At 41.3% G+C, this 24097-nt stretch overlaps 1 protein-coding gene across 1 annotated transcript; it reads left to right on the plus strand.

Moving 5' to 3' along the window:
* Positions 1-563: 563 nt before the first annotated feature.
* Positions 564-1681, plus strand: LOC108330317 (uncharacterized). Its single transcript, XM_017564805.1, has 2 exons — positions 564-897; positions 1014-1681. Exons 1-2 carry the CDS (start codon positions 564-566, stop codon positions 1679-1681), a joined length of 1002 nt encoding a protein of 333 aa, XP_017420294.1.
* The last annotated feature ends 22416 nt before the right edge of the window (positions 1682-24097 follow it).

Here is a 24097-nt window from a genome sequence, read left to right on the forward strand (position 1 = left end):
TTAAGCATGAAAATAACAGTTTTTCAACTGTTATCAGAGATGCAGCAACGCCATGAGGCCGAACTCATAGCCATCAGGGCCGAATGTTCGGCGCGCATTGCCGAGAGGGGGTAGGAGAGAAGGGGGGAGGATAGCAGACTAAGGAACGTGGCAAGGCCGCAATGGAAGATCAAGCCGAACACAGCAGTGGGTCATACAAAACGTGGAAACCCACAGAACCGGAGGTCGAGGGAAGAAAAGTTAAATCAGTATACGCGGAGAGTGTCATAGAGGACAAGCAGTTAGTGTTGAGAACCGAGACCTCGTCAACATTACTTCCCTTCGTCTAGGATATCATGGACGTCTAAATATCAGAGCAGTTCGTCCCGCCTCAGTTTAAGATACACGACGGGACGACGAACCCGGAGGCCAACGTCAAGACCTTTTCGAACACAATGGCATCCCAAACGGGCAACGACACCATCTGGTGCCGAGCGTTTTCCTTATCAGTTGAGGGGGAGGCGCTTGAGTGGTTTAACTCACTTCCTCCCAACTCCATCGAGAATTTCGCTGGACTGTAGCGCATGTTCAATCGTCAGTTCGTTGACAGTAGCACTCAGGACTTGACCATTTTCAAGTTGGTCACCCTGAAACAGGGAAAGGAAGAAACTTTGAGAGCATTCATGGATCGCTACCACAAGACCGTTCATCGGGTGAAGGGTTTGAGCCCAGAACTCGCCTTGCAGTACATCCTGCCTACTCTCAAGCCCGGACCATTCAAGGATAGCGTTTGCCGACGCGCTCCAAAGACCATGAAGGAGCTAAGGGAGAGGGCGGCAAATGAGATCAGGGTGGAGGAGATGAAGGTATCGTATAAGAAGGAGAATCATGAGAGCAAAGGAGAGAAAACCGACGGAGGCAAATCGGTCGGTCAGGCTGGGAAGTCTGGAGGGTTTAAGTAGAGAGAACCACCCCGGGGATCGCGATTCCAACAATACACCCCCTTGAAAGCCCCTCGGGCGAAAATTTTCCAGGAAGCCCTAAGTGCGGAGCTGATTCTAGAGCCAAAGAAACGACGCACACCGCCAAGGTGGACGAGTGCGTGACCTTGAAGGATAAAATAGAAGAATTAATCCGTGCGGGGCAACTGAAGAAGTATGTACGGATCGACCATCCCCATGTACCCTTAGATCGACCAAGTCCACGGCGGACCAGTCCCAGAAGACCAGAAAGACAAGAAAGGTCGCGGCGGGACCGAACGGACCGCCCACGATTTGAGAGGTGGCGAAGCCGGAGCCGTAGTATGAGCCACGACCGTCCCTTGCGGGGACATATCAACACGATATCCGGTGGTTTCGCCGGAGGCGGATCTTCTTTATCCGCTCGGAAGCGTCATGTACGAGCCTTACAATCCGTTCACGTGGTTGACAAACCCCGAAGGACGATGTCGCCCATTACATTTTCAGATAAAGACTTTCACGCGCCCGACCCCGATCAAGATGATCCAATGGTGATAACAGTAGAGATTGCCCACTATAGTGTGAGCAAAGTGCTGGTGGACCAAGGAAGCTTAGTAAACATTCTCTACTGGAAAACCTTCCAACAGATGGACATATCAGATGACCTCTTTGTCCCGTACAACGAGAAGATTATGGGTTTCACGGGTGAAAGGGTGGACACTAGAGGGTATGTAGATTTGTGAACACGGCTAGGGACTGGTTAGGATAGCGAAGAGAAGAGGGTTAGATACTTGTTGGTGGAAGGCAACACTTTCTACAACGTACTCCTGGGTCGGCCGTGCTTGAATGCTTTTGGGGCGATCGTGTCAACCCCCCACCTCATAATGAAATATCCATTTGGCAAAGGAACAATCTACACTGTCCGAGCAGATTAGAAGACAGCTAGGAAATATTATGCAGCAGGCCTGAAGCTTCATACCCGCACGGTCAAGAGGAGGCCGAGCGGCTCTGAAGTGGCTTTGGCAGACCTTGACCCACGAACAAACACCAAAGACCGGTTGGAGCCCCTAGAGGAGACGCAGCCGGTCTTGATAGGAAAAAGCGCTTCCCAGACCACCACTATGGCTCGTGGGCTAGAGCGTGAGTTGGAGAATGAAATTCGGTCCGTTCTGTGGAAGAATCGAGACCTATTCGCCTGGACGACAACAGATATGTCGGGGATCCATCCCTCGATCATGTCACATAAATTGGCATTGTTCAAAGAGGCCCGACCAATACTGTAGAAGAAGTGGTGGATGGGGGGAGAAGAGTAGAGCTGTAGAAGAGGAGGTGAGGAAGTTGAAGGAGGCCGGATTTTTCAGGGAGGTGATGTACACCACTTGGCTTGCCAATGTGGTCATGGTGAAGAAAGCTAGCGGGAAATGGTGTATGTGCACTGACTACACTAACCTGAACAAGGCCTGCCCCAAGGATTCTCATCCCTTACCGAGCATAGATGCATTGGTGGACGATGCTTCTGGCCACCGGATGTTAAGCTTCCTGGACGTCTACTCTGGGTATAACCAGATACCCATGTATGAACCTGATCGGGAGAAGACGACATTTATCACTGAGAAGGCAAACTTTTGTTTCGAGGTTATGCCTTTCGGCTTGAAAAATGTTGGGGCCACCTATCAACGTTTGAGGGATAGGATCTTTGCTAAGCAGATCGGTCGGTGTATGGACGTGTATGTCGACAATATGGTCGTCCGTTCACCAGATAGACGACATCATGTGAAAGACTTGGAGGAGGTGTTCCGGCAGGTTAGAAGGTACGGGATGCGTCTCTTGGCAGTCAATGATGAGTGGAACCTATACGTCGACGGTGCGTCCAGGAGATCAGTGAGTAGGGTCGGTATAGTTCTGGAGGGCCCGAACGGATTCCTGCTGGAGCATTCGTTAATCTTTAAGTTCAAGGTCTCGAACAACCAGGCGGAGTACGAGGCCCTGGTGGCCGGCCTAGAGCTAGCAAGGAATATGGGGGCGCGGAAGGTCGTGTGCCGGACGAATTCCTAGCTTGGTGTGGGAAAATTAACGGGGAGTTCCAGGTGAAGGAGGAGCATCTCCTCCAATATTTCCACCGAGCAACTGCCTTGACAAAAGTGTTTGATAAGATTGACATCCGGCACATCCCTCACGAGGACAACACGCGGGCGGACATGTTATCAAAGTTAAGTGCGGGGAAAGAAAAAGGGCAGTTGACGACGATCATACGCCAAGTACTGCTGTAGCCGTCGGTTGAATGCTTGGCGGTGTCAAATGGTGAAGTCGGGGACTAGCGAATGGAGATCCGAGCGTTAATGGCCCAGCAAGATGCAGGCCAATCGATTAAGCCGGCAGACGCCAAGAAGATTGTCTGCTACCTTATGGTAGGGGACAACTTGTATCGGAGAGGGTTCTCCACCCCTCTCCTTAAGTGCCTCGGGAAGGAAGAAGCGCAATATGTCATGAACGAGCTCCATAATGGAATCTGCAAATTCCATACCGATTGTCGAGCTCTGAAGGCTAGGGTACTGCGGGCTGGATACTACTGGCCAACTATGGAGGAGGACACTAAGGTCTTCTCTCAGAAGTGCCTCAGCTGCTAGGTCCACGCCAACAACACCCATGCACCATCGCATACCTTTCACACCATGACGTCACCCTGGCCGTTCGCGCAATGGGGAATGGGCATAGTCGGCCTGTTCCCAACAGGCGGGGCGCAAAAGAAGTTCCTCCTTGTGGTGATGGACTACTTCACCAAATGGATGGAGGCTGAACCCTTGGTGTGGTGATTCGGTCTTCCTCGGACAATCGTCACAAACAACGGCCGATAGTTCATTGATAAAAAATTGGCCGAGTTTTATAAGGATCTGGGTATTAAGCACGTCACCAGTTCGGTGGAACATCCTCAGACGAATGGTCATGTAAAGGCCATGAACAAGACCATCGTGGCCGAACTGAAGAAGCGATTGGGTGAAAGAAAGGGAGCATGGGCTGATGAGCTCCCAGAAGAATTATGGGCCTACCGATGCACCCCGCACAGGACAACCGGCGAGACGCCTTTCAACTTGACATATGGCACTGACGCCATGTTACCGGTCGAGTTGGGAGAACCCTCCGTATGATGCCGGATGGAGGACCTTCAATTGAACAATGAAGAGTTAAGGGTAGAACTTGACTCCATGGAAGAACAAAGGGACCAGGCGGTATTAAGGGCTGAACCGTGTAAGCGAATGGTGGAAAGAAAGTACAACTCTAAAGTCCGGCCTAGGAACTTCCAGGAGGGCGATCTAATATGGAGAAAGGTTGGGGAAGCCCGACGGGTGGCCACCCACGGCAAACTCGCGGCCAAATTGGAGGGACCTTTTCGAATAGCAGAAGCCCTGGGAAACGGAGCCTACAGGCTATTACATCCAGACGGACGCCCTATTCCAAACACTTAGAATGCCACTCACCTCAAATTTTATTTCAGTAATAGTCATTTCTGGTTGTATATTTTATTTTGGAATGATTAATAGAATTGTAGGGCGTCCCACTTTTGGCAAAGATTTCTACGATAAGGACATAATCCTGTAAGCGCTTAACCAAAAAGAAATCCAAGTTGATGAACGGAGAGTTCCAAACGGAACCACTGTCAACTTGACAGGGCGATGAACGGCGAGTTCTTCCCGAAGAACCACTGCCGACTGGATCGTGCGAAAGTCCAAGTTGATGAACGGAGAGTTCCAAACGGAACCACTGTCAACTCGGTCGGGCGGTGAACGGCGAGTTCTTCCCGGAGAACCAGTATCGCCCGGATCGTGCGAAAGTGATGACAAATTTATGAACACCGAAAAACGGCGCCAAAAACTTGTTTAACCCTCAGCAAGTGTGACCGAATCGTATCAAGTAATAAAATCGGTAAGACCAAGTATCGTTCTCCCAAAGGACTCACGGCCTAGTTAGTTATATGATTTCTTGATTATTTAAGACTGGTGAACAAATGATTATAGGTTTCAAATGCAAAAGACAAAAAGGAAACATGTATGCATGTGATGATCAATGGGAAAGAAGAACACAAACACTGAACGAATTATATGGATGAGTGTGTTGTTGGGGTAATCAATTTCATCTTATCCACTCTCATATATTTTAGGAATTCATCATTCTTTTCATCAATGTTAATGTCACTCTCGAAATTACCTTAAACCCGATGTCTCGGTGAAGAAAGTCTATCCTTAATTATGAGTTCATACAATTCCTAGCATCCCTAATAATTAATTCTGAAGCATAGAAGCAAAAAAGGCAACCAACCCTCATATGCCTATGTCTAGGCAATACTACTTTTGGGAGAATTTCCCCAATTCTAGATTTCTCCATATGTTTCCATATCGACAAAATCAATAATCATGACATCGAATGAGTTAAACAATGCATGTTTTGAGCAAAGAGGAAAAACCCTAACTAATGATGAAAGAAAGCATGTATCATAGATATGATGTTTAAACACAAAATTCCATATATGAGAGCTTCAAAAGATTACATTGATTCCCCAACAACAAGAAGAGTTTAGTTCACCATATTCATGGTGAAACTAGATGAAATACAATGAAATAGTGAAAGACAGAACCCTAGAAAGTTGAGTAGGTAGCCTTAGCATCCAAAATCTTCCTCCAAGGGGTAGAAAGGTGTGTGTTTTCTTCGTACTCTGCCAAAGATACAAATAAAGCTTATATACTATTCGAAATATTACAGAAAAGTGGGCCTAAGCCCAAAAGAATGGCGCTCAGCGGTAAGTGCGTGTGTTGAATTCTTCCCCTCAGCTGCACTTTCACCCCTCAATGTAGCCAACGGGTGTTCATTAGTGCCGCTCAGCGGTAAACTGGCGTTGAGCGATACTTGCGACTTCTCTTCTTTTGCACTTTTTGAGTTCTTTTATGATTCCATCTCTATCCTTCTTCACTTCTTTCATCAAATTCACTTTAAAACCTGCTGTCGCAACCGGGATCGCAACGGGACGACGACCCGAAAACAAACGGGTTTTAGAAATAGATTTGTGGAGTTGCCACCATAATTTATTATGGAAAAACTATGGAAAACCATAAAATAAGACATGGTCTACGAAAAAATATTTTCAGGTTCGGGAATCGGTTACGCGTAAGGAAGGTATTAGCACCCTATCGCGGCTGCCCAAAGGCAGTACCTTTAATTAAATGTATAAAGTTGACGTGGTTTGTCAAAATGTTTAAATTTCCCTAAAAAAATAAATAAAATAAAAAAAGCTATTAAGAAACAAAAAAATATTTTTTTGTTTTCTGAACCCAACAAGAAATGACCTTAGTCCTACGTACATCCATTTATACAGATAAAAGGATTATCTTCAGGATACCCATCCATCTTCTCAAGGGTGGTATTCCTATAGATCATGCGCCATTGGAACTGGACGGTGATAGGACCGTTATTCCGGGATACGACTAGGCTCCACACGATGCCAGTTTGTTCGCATTGGAGTATGGTACTAAAAAGGCATTAACATGGAGAATCGGCCGGCTCTACATTGTCAGAGACGTGGAGGATTCCCGACTGATATGGGCGGGAGTCAGCCTAAGGAACGAGCGGGTTTATCACGGGAAGGGGTCGAGTCCGGATGATTTCTTCTTTATGAATGCCAATGTTTTCGATCAACTCTGTACTCGGGTGCCTTTTACTAAGTTTCAAATGGTCGTTCTCTGGGAGTTGAACGTTGCCTCTGCTCAACTAACTCCGAATGCTTGGGCGGGCGTCCAGGGGTTTTTGGCGATGTGTTCGACTATTGGAATAACCCCAACAATCCCGGTTTTCTTTCACTACTTCGACGTCCGCCCGCTCCCGAAGGGTGGTTGGGTTTCTTTGACGTCCATCAAAGATAGGACCCTCTTCCGTCCTTATTCTAATTTGTACAAGAATTTTAAGAATCAATTTTTTAAAGTCATCATTTACGAGGCCGGCCGTCACGAGTTTCATGATGCGGCGGGAAATCCTTTGTTCCCTTTTTATTGGACAAGGAACCCCAAGAAAATAAAAGCCTACTCGGTCGGTCTGATGAACCCGGTCGATTTGGAAGTCGTTCGAACCATCAACGCTCTCCCCCGCCGCCTCTCTGCCCGCAACTTAGTCGAATGCCTTCGTCATGAGGATTGTGAACGAAAGACGTTCGGTATGGTATTTTATGTTCAGTTTGTCCTTTTCCATAGGTCGGTGTTAACTTAACTGAATTTTCGTGTTTTTGTCAGATATCATGTCTGCTCCTCCTCCCCGCAAATCCAACTTCATGGCTTCGAGGAAAGGAGCCGGTGCTAGCTCTTCGAGCGTCCGGGAACGGGTCGCCCCGATCGCTCTCCATCCTCCTATCATCAAACGTGCATCTTCTACCAGCCGGATGCCGACAGTTCCTCCAGCTGGCTCCCAGGCTGCTCTAGCCGTTAATGTTCCTAAAAGGCATCGCTGTCGCTGCGGGAAGCAGGCCCCGACATAGCCTTCCGACCGTATTCATAGATCCCTCATCCGAAGCGGCCACCAATTCCGCCCAGCCACCACTTTTGGTGTTCATAAATTTGTCATCAAGTTTTTGGCGCCGTTGCCGGGGCCTTGTGGTTTAACTAGTTTATTTGTGTGATTATTGATTATCTTTGACTTGAATTTTGAATTTTGAAATTTGAATTTCTGTTTTTATTTTTCTGTTTTTATTTTCTTTTTTTATTTTTTCGGTTATTATTTTATTTTTTCGGTTATTATTTTATTTTATTTTATTTTATTTTATTTTCTGTTTTTCGGTTTTTATTTTATTTTATTTTCTGTTTTTATTTGTTTGTTTTTATTCTATCTTCTTATCACTTATATTATTTCTTCTATATCTTTTTGTGCTAACAAATTTTTCTAGGGACTTCTTTTCTTATGTATGCAGGAGGTAATTCAAACTAGAAGCAAGAAAACCTCGGAACCTCTTCTTGAAGGTTTAGACGAGAGTAGACGGAAGAGAAGAATCCGTACATCAAGAGAACTTTTCCCTCCTCCGGAAATTCTTTTACAACCTTCACCACAAGGTTCTTACCATATCACTAAGGAGATGGAGAATAATAATGTCAGACGAACTCTTGCAGATTACACTAATGTGGTTAGACCTCAGCATTTCAATAGCATAACAAGACCGAGGGTCAATGCAGCTAATATGGAGGTGAAACCAGCATTAATCCAATTGGTTAAGAGTAACCAATTTAATGTGTTGTCGCATGAAAGCCCATATGAGCACCTCACAACATTTAATGAAATTTGCAATACAGTGAAGATAAATGGGGTGCCTGATGAAACAATCAAAGTGGGAAGATGTAGTGACAAAGTTCTTGAACAAATACTTCCCACAGTCCAAGGTAAATAAAGGAAAGCAAGAGATATCATCTTTTAAGCAAGGCATGGAGGAATTACTAGGTCATGCATGGGATAGATACAAAAGCCTATTAAGAAAGACTCTCACGCATGGATTTGACGAAGTGGAAGTAGTCCTATTCTTCCTTGGAGGACTTGGTTCACAAACCAAGTTGATGCTAGACGCCTCAGCTGGAGGCAATATCAAATGGAAGACTCCAGAGGAAGCCACGGAAATAATTGAAAACATGGCTACTAATGATAATGAGCTGAACGGTGAAAGAGGAGCTCCTATTAAAAAAAAAGGAGTTCTACAATTACAATCCAATGATGCCTTGTTAGCTCAGAACAAGATAATAACTCAATAATTGGAGAATCTCACAAAGGCACTTGCACAACTTCCAAAAGAGTTAAAGATTGTTGCACAGGTTCAACAACAGATGTGTGAACTATGTGGTGGTGACCATATCAATGATCAATGCGCCTTTCCAGTGGAAGCTTTAGAGGATGTTAACTTCATGGCCAGTCAATTTCCATACCGTCAGGGGAACTTGAATCAAGGGTGGAAAGCACACCCAAGCATTGGTCAAGGACAAACTGGGCAAGCTGGACAAGCAAGGCACTTTAACAAGCAACAACAGCAACCGACCTTATGGCAACAAATGTCTACACTTAATGAAAGATCAATAAGGATGGAAGAAACTCTTCAGCAATTCATACAAGCAACTGAATCCACTCAAAAGAGCACTAAAGATGCTATTAAGAACTTGGAGATTCAACCGGGTCAACTTACTAAGCAGTTGGAAGAAAGGCCTGACAAGTATTTTGGGGCTAATACTGAGGTTAACCCCAGGGAAGACTGTAAAGTGCTAGTGAGTGTAAATGTTGAAAAAGTTGAGTTGGAAAAAGAAGAGAGAAAATAGAGAGAAGAGAAAGAAGAAGAGAAAATTTGTGTGAAGAAAAAGAAAGTGAGAGAAAAGAAAAAGAGGAGGAGAGAAAAAAAGAAAGAATCATATGAAAAACCTCTTCCTCAACCAAAGAAGTATCATAGAAAGAATGAATTTGAGCGCTTTATGGAAATCTTCAAGAAATTGGAGATTAAAGTTCCTATGATTGAGACATTGCAACAGGTTCCTGGTTTTATCAAATTCCTGAAGAAGTTCAGTAGAAAGAAGAAAAAGAAGAAAGAACTTGAGTTTTATTGGTTCAAGCTAGTGACGTTAAAAGAGCGCTTGCTGGGAGACAACCCAGTGATTTAAGAACTTTTAATTTTTGGTTTGGTGATGTAATTTTGAACTTTTGGGTATTTTTGTTTTGTATATAAGTTTGTTGCAGGGTTTACATCTACTAATGGATGTTAGGCAGAAGAGTATCTACTAAAGGATACTATGTTTGTATACACCTACTGATGGGTGTTGGTAAGAAACATTTGCATCTACTGAAGGGTGCTGGAGGATTTTGGGTCAGGCTCGTGACGTTAAACAAGCGCTACCTGGGAGGCAACCCAATTGATTGATTTTATCTGTATTGTTTGTTTTGATTCTGCTTTAGTTGCATGATAGGGATTTGGATGTATGAGTGATCTGAGAACTTAATTGCAGGGAGCAAGTGAGGGGCATGAATAGGAGGCACCTAGGATAAGCTAGGAAGAAAAAGAGCACTTCACGAAAGCGCCATTGAGCGGTAGTGTCGCAGATGGGCTTAGGTTGCCCCTTAGTGGAACCCGAGCCCATTAGGGTATTTTTATACCCTAAGTCGCGCCTTGGCCTCTATTTTCAGATTCTTCTCTGCACACACACTCCTACATACTTTTCCAAAGGTTCTCTACAATTTTCCCTTCATTCCTCTTGAGAAAATCTCCTTTCCACTCACTTTCTCACTAGTTTTCCATCTAAGTTTGGGGTTGGGAGAGAGCATCATTGTTCTTCACAAGTTGAAAGCATTCTCTACTCATTTAGCATCTCCACCCAAGTAAGTCAAGCATTTTTCATTCTAGGGTTCTTGAGCATAATTTGATTATTGAAGCATGAAATTTTAAGGGGTTTTGATTTCTATGCATGATTTGATGAATTAATTGATGTTTGAACCGATTGAACTGATTGATTTTGATCTGGAAGCATGAAAATTGTATGTGGGTGGAGTTAGGAAAGGTCAAAAGAGATTTTTTAAAAATCTGCAGAATCACCGCTCAGGGGTAAATTGCTGCTGAGCGGCACTATGACAGACTTGGAATTTTTGCTGAATTGTGTACTGGATTGATGCACTAGTGGCGTTGAGGGGTGATTTTGACCCTCAGCGGTGGTTTAGCTTGGAAATAGGGTATTGTTTGTGGTTTACTAATGATTAACAACATGTCTTGTGGTTTTGTAATCTGTGTTTGATGTAAGAATGGCATCCTCTTCAAGCAAAAGAGTGAAGACCATGGCATCAAAAAGGAAAGAAAAGGAACTAGAACAACCCCACTCTAGTAGGTTCCTATCTCGCAAACATGAGAAGCATTTTAAGGTGGTCCAAGATAGGAGGCTCCTTATGGAGAGGAAAGTTGGAATGATACCTAACTTTGCTCCTTAGTTTGGAGAGCAACTGCTGGGAAGGAATTTGGGGAAGCTAGCCACATACCCTGCACCAGCCAATATAGCTGTGGTGAAAGAATTCTAGACCAATGCAAGGAAGATTGGTGATTATCCGGCTGAGGATTACCTAGGCTATGTAAGACGCCACGCTATTAGGTATGATCCTGACTCTATCAACAACTTCTTGTGTACTGTATGGGCTGGTGAGCAGTGCTAGTTTGCTCTATGTATGGAAGAGAAATAATACTGGTACTGTGGTAAACATTAGGAGGACTGACTTGAATCCTCTTGCAAAGTATTGGATGGCATTTTCTCATGCCAACATTCAGCCATGTTCTCATGTTTTAGACATCACTCTTAGCAGGGCACTCCTCCTTTACTGTGGATCAGGAATTTGAATGTCAATATTGGACAGGTCATAGCTAATGAGATAAGGGTGTGTGCTAACACAACAAACAGCAAAGCACCCTTAGGACATCCTTCTTTGATCACACACCTATGCAAAATAGCTGGGGTGGATACTTTTGCTCCACCATTTGAGAGGCCAAGGAAAGCGATTGATGAGGCCTATTACAGACAATACTGTGGAGGTGAGGAGGCAACACAGCCAGTTCCACCACGCCGTACTCACAGAGAAAGAGGACAGGCACATAGTCAGGCATCTGCAAAGACACATGAAGGAGAGCCTTTCCAAATGAGGGACATGTATATGTCTTATAGGTGCACAGTTGCAGTTTATCCACAGAGGGCAGGTGGCCACTGCTGAGATGATTGTTGGAATGTATGATACACCTCCAGCACACAGGTGGACTATGGAGGAGTTCCATAACGTGGTAGCTTGGCCAGAGGAGCAGGCCCAAGGAGGCAGAGCTGGAGCAGCTGAAGCTTCAGCTATGGAGATGATGCTGAGGATGACGCATTTGAGGATGCTGAAATGAGGAAGAGGAGGAGGATACAGATGATAGCTTAGACTGATGAGGAGCTGAGATAGCATTTACTGATGAATGCTATCAGCACTAAAGCAGGACTTATGCTTTTGTTTTGTTTTATATTCCTGAATTTATTTGCTTTTGTTTTTAGAATAGGGTTTGATGGACTCAATTTGAACTTGGTCTGTTATGATGGTTTGCTTGTGACTTATGCATGATGAGTATTGCTTGATGATACTTTGATATTGATTGATGTTGAGATTGTGCACATTATATGCTTATATAGGTGGTTCACAAGCTTTGTGAACAAATGCATGATGTTGTGATTGTGATTATGATGCTAAGCAGGATGTGTATGTCGAATGTGAATGAGCTTATATGTGAGGTCTTGAGCTCCAAAGTTGCTGTGATTGAATACTATTACTTTGAAAGCATGAATGATTTTGCCCAGGTTTTCTATGATTGAATCAATTGCTTATTTGCATCATATGATCAAGGTCATTTGTTGGTAACCCTTTTCTATCATTTGAACCATTAGCCTTGAACATAAATTGAAAACCCTTTGTGAAAAGCTTTACCTTGAGTTAAGTAGAAAATATCTGGTGGTATTGATAAATGTTCAAGTTTGGGGTTGTTGGGAAGTTATGAAAGGGAAATTGAAAAGCATTGAGCTAAGAGCTAAGAACTAAGTATGTGAAAAGAAAAAGATAAAGAGAAAGAAAAGAGAAGAAAAAGCAAAGCTCAATGCAAAGGAAAGTTGGGAATAAGTAGAATGATTGTGTTCATATGATTCTCTTAACTCAAGGGTTTTGTGATCTAGAAAAACCAATTTTCTTGTTAGCCCAGCCACATTATAAGCCATTGAAAAGTCCTTGTGATGATGTATGCTTGTGAATGTATTTGATTATGGTTAAATGAAAGGCAAAGTCAATTCCTGTGACATTGTGATAGTAGAGTGAATGAGTGATTACCTCTTATACACTTGTGTGTTTGAGTGAAACACTTTATCTACTGAGGAAAGATTCCATGAGCACATGAACATGCATGCTTAGTTGATTGATCATTCATGAAAAATAGCATTTGTTGGATATTGGGTGATTGTGTGAACACTAAAGCATGTGCATGTCTTGATTGAAGTTTTTGTCATGAGCGTAATTAAGTGATTACTTATCTTGAAAAGAGGATTTTTGAATGGAGTGAACCATTGTATTGATTTGTAGAAGATTGAGTTACATCTTGTTTGCTTGAGGACAAGCAATGTTCTAAGTTTGGGGTTGTGATAACAGTTGAAAAATTGTTATTTTGATGCTTAAAATTGATACTAAAAGCAACCTTTAAAACTTAGAAACTAGCTTAGAATCATGCTTTTGTTCATTTTTTAGAAATAAGAGAGTTGGACAGGTTTATGCTTGATTTCAGTGTTTTATGCAGGTTTTAAGGTGAATTTGATGAAACAAGTGAAGAAGGATAGAGATGGAATCAAAAAAGAACTCAAAAAGTGCAAAAGAAGAGAAGCCGCAAGTACCGCTCAACGCCAGTTTACCGCTGAGCGGCACTCAAGAACACCCGTTGGTTCCGTTGAGGGGTGAAAGTGCAGCTGAGGGGAGAATTGACTACGCGCTGGTACCACTGAGCGACAGTTTACCGTTGAGCGGTGGTATTTTGGGCTTAGGCCCACTTTTCTATAATATTTCGAATGGTATATAAGCTTTAGGACTTCCTAGGGTTTATATATTTGGCTGGAGATGAAGCAAACACACACCTTTCCACCCCTTAGAGGAAGATCTTGGATGCTAAGGTTACCTACTCATCTTTCTAGGATTCTATCTTTCACTATTTCATTATTGTTCATCTAGTTTCACCATGAATAGGTGAACTAAACTCTTCTTGTTGTTGGGGAATCAATGTAATCTTGTGAAACTCTCATATATGGAATTTTATGTTTAAACGTCATATCTTTGATACGTGCTTTCTTTCATCATTAGTTAGGGTTTTTCCTCTTTGCTCAAAGCATGCATTGTTTAACTCATTCGATGTCATGATTATTGATTTTAGTGATATGGACACATACGGTAAAATCTAGATCCGGGGAATTTCTCCCAAAAGTAACATCACCTAGACATAGGGATATGAGGGTTGGTTGCCTTTAAGCTTTTGTGCTTCAGAATTAATTATTAGGGATGCTAGGAATTGTATGAACTCGTAATTAAGGATAGGCTTTCTTCGCCGAGACATCGGGTTTAAGGTAATTTAGAGAGCGGCATTAACATTGATGAAAAGAATGATGAATTCCTAAAATATATGAGAGTGAATAAGATGAAAATGATTTCCCCAACAACACACTCATCCATATAATTCCTTCCGTGTTTGTGTTCCTCTTTTCCATTGATCAAACTCATGCATACATATTTAATTATTGTCTTTTGCATTTGAAACTTATAACAATTTGTTCACAAGTCTTAACTAATCAAGAAATCATATAACTAACTAGGTCGTGAGTCCTTTGGGAGAACGATACTTGGTCTTACCGAGTTTATTACTTGATACGATTCGGTTACACTTGCCGAGGGTTAAACAAGTTTGTGGCGCCGTTTTTCGGTGTTCATAAATTTGTCATCAGCTGCAAACATGGAAGTAAAGCTTGCGTTGATACAATTTGTGAAGTGCAACCAATTTAATGGATTGTCTCATGAAAATCCATATGAGCATTTGGCAACTTTTAATGAGATTTGCAACACTGTAAAGATCAATTGAGTGTTGGATGATGCTATAAAGCTTAGTTTGTTTCCTTTTTCATTGGGAGGCAATGCTAAGTTATGGTTGAATTCTTTCCTAGAAGATAACTTTACTGAATGGGAAGATGTGGTTGCAAAGTTCTTGAACAAATACTTCCCACAGTCGAAAATCAACAAAGGTAAGCAGGAAATTTCTTCATTTAGGCAAGGCATGGAGGAGACCTTAGGTCAAGCATGGGATAAATACAAAATCTTGTTGAGAAAGACGCCCACGCATGGCCTTGATGAAGCCACATCAGTCATTCTTTTCCTTGAAGGTTTTGGTTCATAAACCAAATTGATGCTAGATGCCTCAGCTAGAGGTAATATCAAATGCAAGACTCCAAAGGAAGTCTATGAATTGATTGACAACATGGCTACTAATGACAATGAGATGCATAATGAAAGAGGAGATCCATCTCAGTAGAAGGGAGTCCTACAATTATAGTCTTATGATGCTTTGCTAACACAGAATAAGATTATAACTCAACAATTGGAGAATTTGACGAAGAAACTCTCCCAATTGCAGAACGTTTAATAGGTTCAACAGAAACTTTGTGAATTATGTGGTGGTGATAATATCAATGGTTAATGTTCTTTTCCAGTGGAGACCCAAGAAGATGTCAACTATATGGGCAATCAATTCCGCCAAGGTAACTTCAACCAAGGGTGGAAACCTCACCCAAGTATGGGTCAAGGTCAATTTGGATAGTCTGGGCAAGCAGGACAATTCAATAGAACTAATTATTTGAATTATTAATTGTAGGGAAATTGTTGGATAATATTTTGGGACATTAAAGGGGTGCCACATAATTCAAGTCTCTCCACATAATTTTAGTTATATTGTAATTTAGTTGTTTAGGACTCTTTGGACCAACTTGTGCATTGTGGGCCAAGTTCCATCCACATGTGAAGGAGACACATTGCATTTTTTAAAACGGGGGTGCACACGGAGATGGGGGACACGCTGCAGCTGCTTACTTCACTTTGAAAAGGAGCACATGGTCACGGCCCATGGGGAATGAATTGGGAACGTCCAGCTTGGCACATGAGGGTTTTTAAAAAAAACCGTGGGCTGGATGTGAAAGAGGGTGCTTCATCAGGAAGTGGTCCAGCCGCCACCTAGGATGAGGCATTTTTTATTTTGGCTTAAAGGAATGTAGCGGGGGGAGAGAAGAAAGAAGTGCTGTCATGGCATGGAGAGAAACACACGGTGCTGGAAGGATGAGCACGGACACGTCCACCAACCGCCACCCACATAGGATAAGTGATTTATGATTTATCAATTTATTTGCTGCATTATGCTTGTTGATTTATGCGTTGCATTAAATGCTTCATGCGATTCTGATCTGTGAGCAACCACCTGCGTATCAGCATCATGCATCATCTCAACATCAATCAATATAATCCACCTCATGAAGCAACAATCATCACAAACATCATCATCATCAAACTATTGCACACAAATAAAGTTCTAAGCCAAGTACATCACATAACATAAGCAAAATATAGTTTGAAAACAATAAAAGGAATCCTATTCTAGAGACAAAATAGCATCCATCAGTAGATGCTATATACAATCCTCAATCATAATCATCTGAGTCCTCATCATCTTCAGCTTCCTCCTCCATAGCTAAAGCTTCAACTGCTCCAGCTCCATCATCTGTCTGTGGGGCGACAGGCCATGCCACCCTGGCTGCAAAGTCCTCCTGAGATACGAACTGTCTCTCAAGAAAAGCGAATGTTAGTGTCCTCAACAACTCCTACTCACCCCTATACAAAGCATTCATCCTCTCCACTATCAAGGACATGTACATGTCCCGCATCTGAAATGGGGCAGCCTCATGAGCTGGCTCATGGGCTGGTTGTGGTGCTCGCCTATGAGCCCTAGGAGGTTGTGGCGGTGGCACTGGATTTCCTGCCTCATCTAGTGCACTAAGTGTAGTATGAGGCATCAATTTCCTTCCTAGGCCTTTGATAACAATTGAAAAACTGTTATTTTCATGCTTAAAATTGATACTAAAACCAACCTTTAACTCTTAGAAACTAGATTGGAATCATTCTTTTGTTCATATTTTTGGAAATAAGAGAGCTGGACAGGTTTATGCTTGATTTCAGTGTTTTATGCATGTTTTAAGGTGAATTTGGTGAAAGAAGTGAAGAAGGATAGAGATGGAATTAGAAAAGAATTCAAAAAGTGCAAAAGGAGAAGCCGCAATTACCGCTCCGTTGAGGGGTGAAAATTCAGCTGAGGGGAAAATTAACTTTGCGCTAGTACCGCTGAGCGGCAGTTTACCGCGGAGCGGTGGTATTTTGGGCTTAGGCCCACTTTTCTGTAATTTTACGAATAGTATATAAGCTTTAGGACTTCCTAGGGTTTGTATCTTTGGTTGAGACGAAGTAAACACACACTTTTCCACCCCTTGGAGGAAGATCTTGGATGCTTAGGCTACCTTCTCATCTTTCTAGGGTTCTATCTTTCATTCTTTCATTATTGTTCATCTAGTTTCACCATGAATATGGTGAACTAAACCTTGTATTGTTGTTGGGGAATCAATGTAGTCTTGTGAAACTTTCATATATGGAATTTGTGTTTTAACATCTTATTTTAAGATACATGCTTTCTTTCATCATTAGTTAGGGTTTTTCCTCCTTGCTTAAAGCTTGCATTGTTGAACCAATTCAATGCCATGATTATTGATTTTTTCGATATGGGAACGTATGGGGAAATCTAGATCCGGGGAATTTCTCCCAATAGCATATTACCTAGACATAGGAATATGAGGGATGGTTGTCGTTAAGCTTCTGCACTTCAGAATTAATTATTAGGGATGCTAGGAATTGTATGAACTCGTAATTAAGGATAGGCCTTCTTGCAAGGTGATTTAGAGAGTGGCATTAACATTGATGAAAAGAATGATGAATTCCTAAAGTATATGAGAGTGGATAAGATAAAATTGATTACCCCAACAACATACTCATCCATCTAATTCATTAAAGTGTTTGATTTCCTCTTTTCCATTGATCAAATTCATGCATACATGTTTAATTATTGTCTTTTGCATTTAAAACCTACAATCAATTGTTCACAAGTCTTAAATAATCAACAAATCATATAACTAACTAGGCCGTGAGTCCTTTGGGAGAACGATACTTGGTCTTACCGAGTTTATTACTTGATACGATTCGGTCACACTTGCCGAGGGTTAAACAAGTTTGTGGCGCCGTTTTTCGGTGGTCATAAAATTGTCATCAGCCTCTCCAATGGTGGTGTGGACACATTAACTCCTCCAATCTCGCACAGATGAGTGATTAAGGATGGATGTCCAAGGGGTGACTTATTATTTGTAGAGTAAGCACAGTTATGGATTTCATCAGTTATTACTTGCCCAATGTTGATGTTAAATCCTCTTAGAACACAGAAGAGGAAAATGGCCCTGTGGGTAGTAACATCAAAAACATGAGAGCAGGGCTGGATGTTAACATGTGTAAAAGCCATCCAGTATTTGGCCAAGGTTGTCAGATTGCCACGTCTGAGGTGAATAGGTGCCCCCTGCCTGTTCCTCTGGAAGTGTCCACCAGGGACACATAAAACCTGCTCCACTTCATCAAAATCAACTCCTTCCTCCATAGAAAGTTCAAATTGGCACCGCTCTCCATCCTAGTCTATGCCTAGAAAGTTGTTCATTGTGTTAGCATCAAAGAATATTTTCTTACCCCTTATGTAGCTCATGTACGTCTCTTTCTCTCCACCCATTGCCCTTGCATTTGTATAAAATTCTTTAACCACAACAATGTTGGCAGGAGTAGGGTAAGAGGTCATATTCTTCCAATTCCTTCTATCCAGCTCTCTTCCAAATTGTGGAGCCAAAGATGGTATGATTTCCACGTTGCGCTCCATCAGCAGTCTTCTCCCATCCACTATTGGAAAATATTTTCCATGTGCAGCAGTGAGGAATTTGTTGGAGTATATGGGTTCTTTCTCCTTCCTCTTGTGCCCCCTGGTTTTCACCCTTTTCCCTAATGAAGAAGTCATTCATGCACCACACAAAATTCACAAAACAAAAATATCATCAAGCATCAATACTTGAAATTAAAAACAACTCAAAACATTGCTTCTTAACAGCACTGAGGGCAAAGCAGTGGGCCCTCAGCATCACCTACACTAAATCAAACAGCCATGATCACGCAATCAGCCAACCAGCATAAAAAAAAATCAAACCTGAAGAGTCGCGCTGAGCGCCCCTGAGAAGGACCCTCAGCGTCAATCAGTAAAACCCAAAAACGACCCTTATTGGCCTTCAACACTATCCAATCACTTCCTACTCAGTCTCAACGATCAATACTGACATTTAATCGGTTCAAACAACAACAAATCCAGCAAATAATGCATAGGCATCAATATTCATCAAGAATCAAATTTTCAAAAGCTTAAAATCATAAAATGCATGAACTTACTTGGTTAGGGAAGCAAAGATTAGTGAAGAATGCTCAAAGAGATTGGAGAAATCAAAACCCCAGCAGCACAACAAGCAAAAACCCCAAAATTTGATGGAAGAATGATGCAAAGTGAGTGGGAAATAGGGTTTTTTGTGAGAAAATGAAGGGGGAAGTGAAGAAAGTGCTTAGGGAAAGTGTTTGGAGAGTTTAGAAAGGATGAAATCTAAATAAGGGGGCTTGGGTGAACCCTAGGGAGTAAAAAGAGTGGAATGGGCCGCACCCTACGCTGTTAACCCTCGACAAGTGTAACCGAATCGTATCAAGTAATAATAAATGGTAAGACCAAGTATCGTTTCCCAAAGGACTCACGGCCTAAACCTTTGTGTGATTTGTTGATTAAATTAGACTTGTGAACGAATTCTTATAGATTTAAATGTAAAGACTAAAAAGTAAATATGAATGCATGTATTGATCAATTGGACAAAAGAAGCAAAACGTGATTGAAATATATGGAATGATGATAATCCTATCCACTCTCATGTATTCAAGAATTCATCTTTCTCCATTAATGTTAATGTCACTTTCTAATTTACCTTAAACCCGATGTATCAGTGAAGAAAGCCTACTCCTAATCACTAGTTTACAATGTCTTGTCTCCCTAGCAATTATTCATGCATTACATTCGCACAGAAGCTTAAAGGAAACCAATCATCCTATCCCTATGTCTAGGCAATATTACTATTGGGAGAATTTCTTCATGTCTAGATTTACCTATATGTGTCCATACAAATAAAATCAATGATCATGCAATTGAATGAGTTAAATAAAGCATGCATAGAGTATAGAAGAAAAACCCTAACAATTAATGAAAGAAAGCATATGGATTAAAGAACCAATTCAATACATGAGAGTTTCAAAGGATTACATTGATTCCCCAACAACAATGAAGGTTTAGTTCACCACAATCATGGTTAAACTAGATGAAAAATAATGAAAGAATTAAAGATAGAACCATAGAATTTGAAGAGTGGAGCTTGAGCATCCAAAATCCTCCTCCAAGGGGTGAAGAAAGTGTGATTTTGCTTTGCTCTGGCTAAAGATACTAAACCTAATTTGGCTGAAACCTTATATAGCCTTCTAAAGATTACAGAAAAGTGGCCCAAGGCCCATTAAAATGGCGCTCAACGGTAATTACCGCTCAACGGTAAGTGCAATTCTTCTATTTGACGCTCAGCTGCAGTTTTGCCCCTCAGTGGTGACTGCGGGACTTGAGAGTGCCGCTCAACGGTAAAAGTGGCGCTGAGCGATACTTGCGGCTCTTCTTTTATGCACTTTTTCTTCCTTTTCTGAATCCAACTTCTGGCTACTTCACTTCTTCCATTCAATTCATCTTAAAACCTGCAAAAATAAGGAAAACCAAGCATAAAACTCATCCAACTCTCTTATTTCCAAAACATAAACAAAAGCATGATTCCAAGCTAGTTTCTAAGTCATAAAGGTTGTTTTTGATGTCAAAATTAAGTATAAAAAAACAATTTTTCAACTGTTATCAGCAGGGAAGGGAAACGACAGCGGTTGTTTTTTAATATACGCTTCAGTTTTAGAACCACGACATATACAGGCGAGGTAAAAAGGTTTGACACTTTCGACCGTGGTTTCAACCGAGGTAATAACTTGGGGATATTACAACGGTTCTTGCTTGAACCGCGACCAAAACCCTATTTTTTTTTTAATTTTCGTGTAACCTTTGGCCTCGGTTTTACCACAACCCAGGTATTAACCTGGGGATATGACAGCGGTTTCTACTTGAACCAAAGCCAAAACCCTGTTTTTTTAAAAAAAATTTCGTGTAACCTTTAGCCTAGGTTTTGGCACAACCGAGGCTTATTCTCCTGCAATTTTTTTTAATAGCAGGTATGTTTTTGTGATATCTACTATCATAAAAACAGATCTGCATATCAAACAATATCATAACAACATAAATTCAACACAATAGTCAATATTTACATCACATAATGTAAAAAGTCTAATAACTATAAATCAATATGTTATAATGTATTTTAAATCTAATAACGATGAACTATTATACAATCTAACTAAATATTTTGCAATTTCTTTCCTCAGGCATGTAAGTGGCTTCTCAAGAATTGAAGTAGGAGTCTTGAATCTCTGCACAAGACAATTGTTATTAATTAGTGTATATGAATTCCAAATGTTGGACAAAATCAAAATTCATTAAATTTAAATATTACCGTTTGCCAGCCTCTTGTGATATGGGCACGAATAATGTGGGTCATCCAATAAATTACATAGTATCCACACTCATATGACCCATTCTGTCTGTTACACTACAATATATCATCACATTTGTAAATAGTTAGTGAAAATCATTCAAACAAAACAACTATAAGAAAGTATGGCTTTAGCATATGTCAAACCTTGAGAGCAATCCATGCAAGCTTTCTACTGTTAGCAATTGATCTCCCAACCAACATCATACTTGCTGAAATGAACTATATATAAAAAAAAGGTTTTAACATTCATTTATATAACAAAGAAAGTCCAAACATTGAGGTTCTTACCAATCAACTTCTTGTCTGAGATGTTTGGGAGGAGACTTGTGCAATGAGCAGAACCACAAAGCATAGCTCTCTTGTACAGAAATAACAAGTAGCTGCCAATGGCGCCTGATATTCATAATAACTTAATTATTATATATTAAAATCACATATGGAACTTTATTATGTTAACAAAGTTCACTTACCCAGATATATAAGGAATACAAAGTATGTCCTTCCCGCTTGCAAATCTACTTGTGAGATATGTTGTGATCTCATCAAAATCATTTGTTTCGTGAATGACTTGGGGATCAATGAACCCATAGACATCATTGTACCCCAAGTTGTTACTAACACCAAACATATAGCTGAAATAAAAAATTACCTTTGATATAAGTATACTTGATATATAAATCAATTTTATATAAATAATTGCTCTTAGACTTACATCATCCATAGTTGAACTAATGTAATATTCAACTCTTTTGTTCCCGACGCAACCTCTCTGTCATCTTGGCTATGTAGGTATATTGGGACCTCAGAGCCTCTCCCAAATACATTAGCATCATATTCAACCTCCAAAGGCTTATTTCCAATGATGTCAGCAAGTTGCTACAATGCACCAAGAGGATCGTCCTCAGATAAACGAATCTTCTCCTGTGCATGCGTCTGTTGTTACATGGAAAAATAAGATAAGTTTTGACATCAATAACATGTAAACTTTAAAATTGAGAAGTGTAAAGTAGAATTCCATACCGAGAGGTCAGAAACCGAACCAACCAAGTGTTTAGGCCAAGCCATAAAAGACTGGAATGCCTGTGCCACAGTGAAAATCTCATCTGTGGGCAGAGGAACTGAGGCATCTGGTATGATAATGTCGTCTACTGAGACCTTCACCTCATCCTCTGATAGCTCCATACAATACAACAGTCGTTGCCTGAAACACTGTTCCACGAGCTACCACCATTGTCCCGGTACCATCTAAAATGTATAGCATACATGGACTAGCATAGTCCATGTCATCCCCTGGGACGGTTGGTGCTGAACAACTTACTTACCCGCTTCTCCTTGTCAGAGTAAATGTTAGATTATACAAAACATAGAAATTATTGAACATAAATGTTTATTAAATTTACCTGTGCGAGGCACAAAATGTTCCTGTTCCTGTACAGGAGATGGCATCGGGCGCATGCCATAACTCTCAAACTACTGCTGGAACTGGCGTATAACTCTGCAGTCACTTATGTAGTGACCTCATTATACAATTCCTCCCTAAGCTCTGTCCTAAGCTCCTTCCTAAGCTCCTCGAAGCTTTTTTGTGATCTATTGTGTCATCCTTTGTTCTTGTGCTTCGATGTATGCATATGAAATCTGACGATAAGAACTTCCAAAATAACCTCGAATGCCTACTCCAGTTCCAGCAGCACGCACATGTCCAGGGTGCTTAGGTTGTCCAATTGGAGTGGTAAGAATATCCTAGCGACCCTCTGGAGTGAATTGACCTTGGGAGCTCTACTCAACCAAGGAGTCCTGTAACATAACAAAACATCATTATTCTTAAAAAAAGTTCAAGGTAGTATGTATAATGAAATTATTATTATTTTAGGAACAGTGATAACTTACAATTCTTTCAGATATTTCCCGTGCAGTGTCAGAAAAGTAGGCGCTCGATGATCTTAAATGAGCCAACTTCCATTTCTCATGCCGAGAAGGTGGAGAAGGAGGCTGGGGGCTACCACCCTTAGATGATGTTCTAGCTTCCTATACCTACCACGAGATAACAAGTGGGGGTTTTTATTTTGAGCACTTATTCCTTGTGCTTTGCTTCTTTTTTCCTGTCACATATGTTTAATTAATTAGTTCATATGATATATATTTGTTAATGAGAAATTGAATAATATCAACTATACTAACCTACCATTCCTCTGATGTCCGACTCTGTACAAAGAGGCGCCAAGTCTCCTCATCAATGGCCTTATATGTTTGACATGGAGACTTATTTTTTTGCTTCCAAATATATATCTCGAGGTCAACTTACTCTTAAAACCCCGGAATTTTTCAGCAAGAGTTGATAAACACTTATTTTTAAGTGTTGTGACATTTGGAATGTCAAATGTCATATGAAATAAACATAATAAAGTTGTATCAGTACAAAACGATCAATATAAACAAACTGTAATTCAAAAGATATTAACTAACTGACCAATATATTGTTCCATATAATGTTCCGATCAACCTCGGACACATGGTCAAAAAATGGAATAAGAATATTACCAACGCCCTCGCCACTTTCCAAAGTGCCATGAACGAGCTATTCCGGCCATATTTAAGGAGGTTCATTCTCGTCTTCTTCGACGACATTCTTGTGTATAGCGCTACGTGGGAAAAGCATCTGCAACAAGTGAACATGATGTTGGGTAGATTACAAAAACAACAGTGGGTGGCCAACAAGAAGAAGAGCGAATTCGGGAAAACCTCGATCAG

The sequence above is a fragment of the Vigna angularis genome, chromosome 4 (assembly GCF_016808095.1).
Source record: "Vigna angularis cultivar LongXiaoDou No.4 chromosome 4, ASM1680809v1, whole genome shotgun sequence".
Lineage (NCBI taxonomy): Eukaryota > Viridiplantae > Streptophyta > Magnoliopsida > Fabales > Fabaceae > Vigna > Vigna angularis.

Excerpts from the sequence above, each read along its gene's own strand:
- LOC108330317 (XM_017564805.1), top strand. The coding sequence starts at position 564 with ATGTTCAATCGTCAGTTCGTTGACAGTAGCACTCAGGACTTGACCATT. Across the intron at positions 898-1,013 it reads AGGAGAGAAAACCGACGGAG|GAAGCCCTAAGTGCGGAGCT; the intron begins GCAAATCGGTCG and ends AAAATTTTCCAG.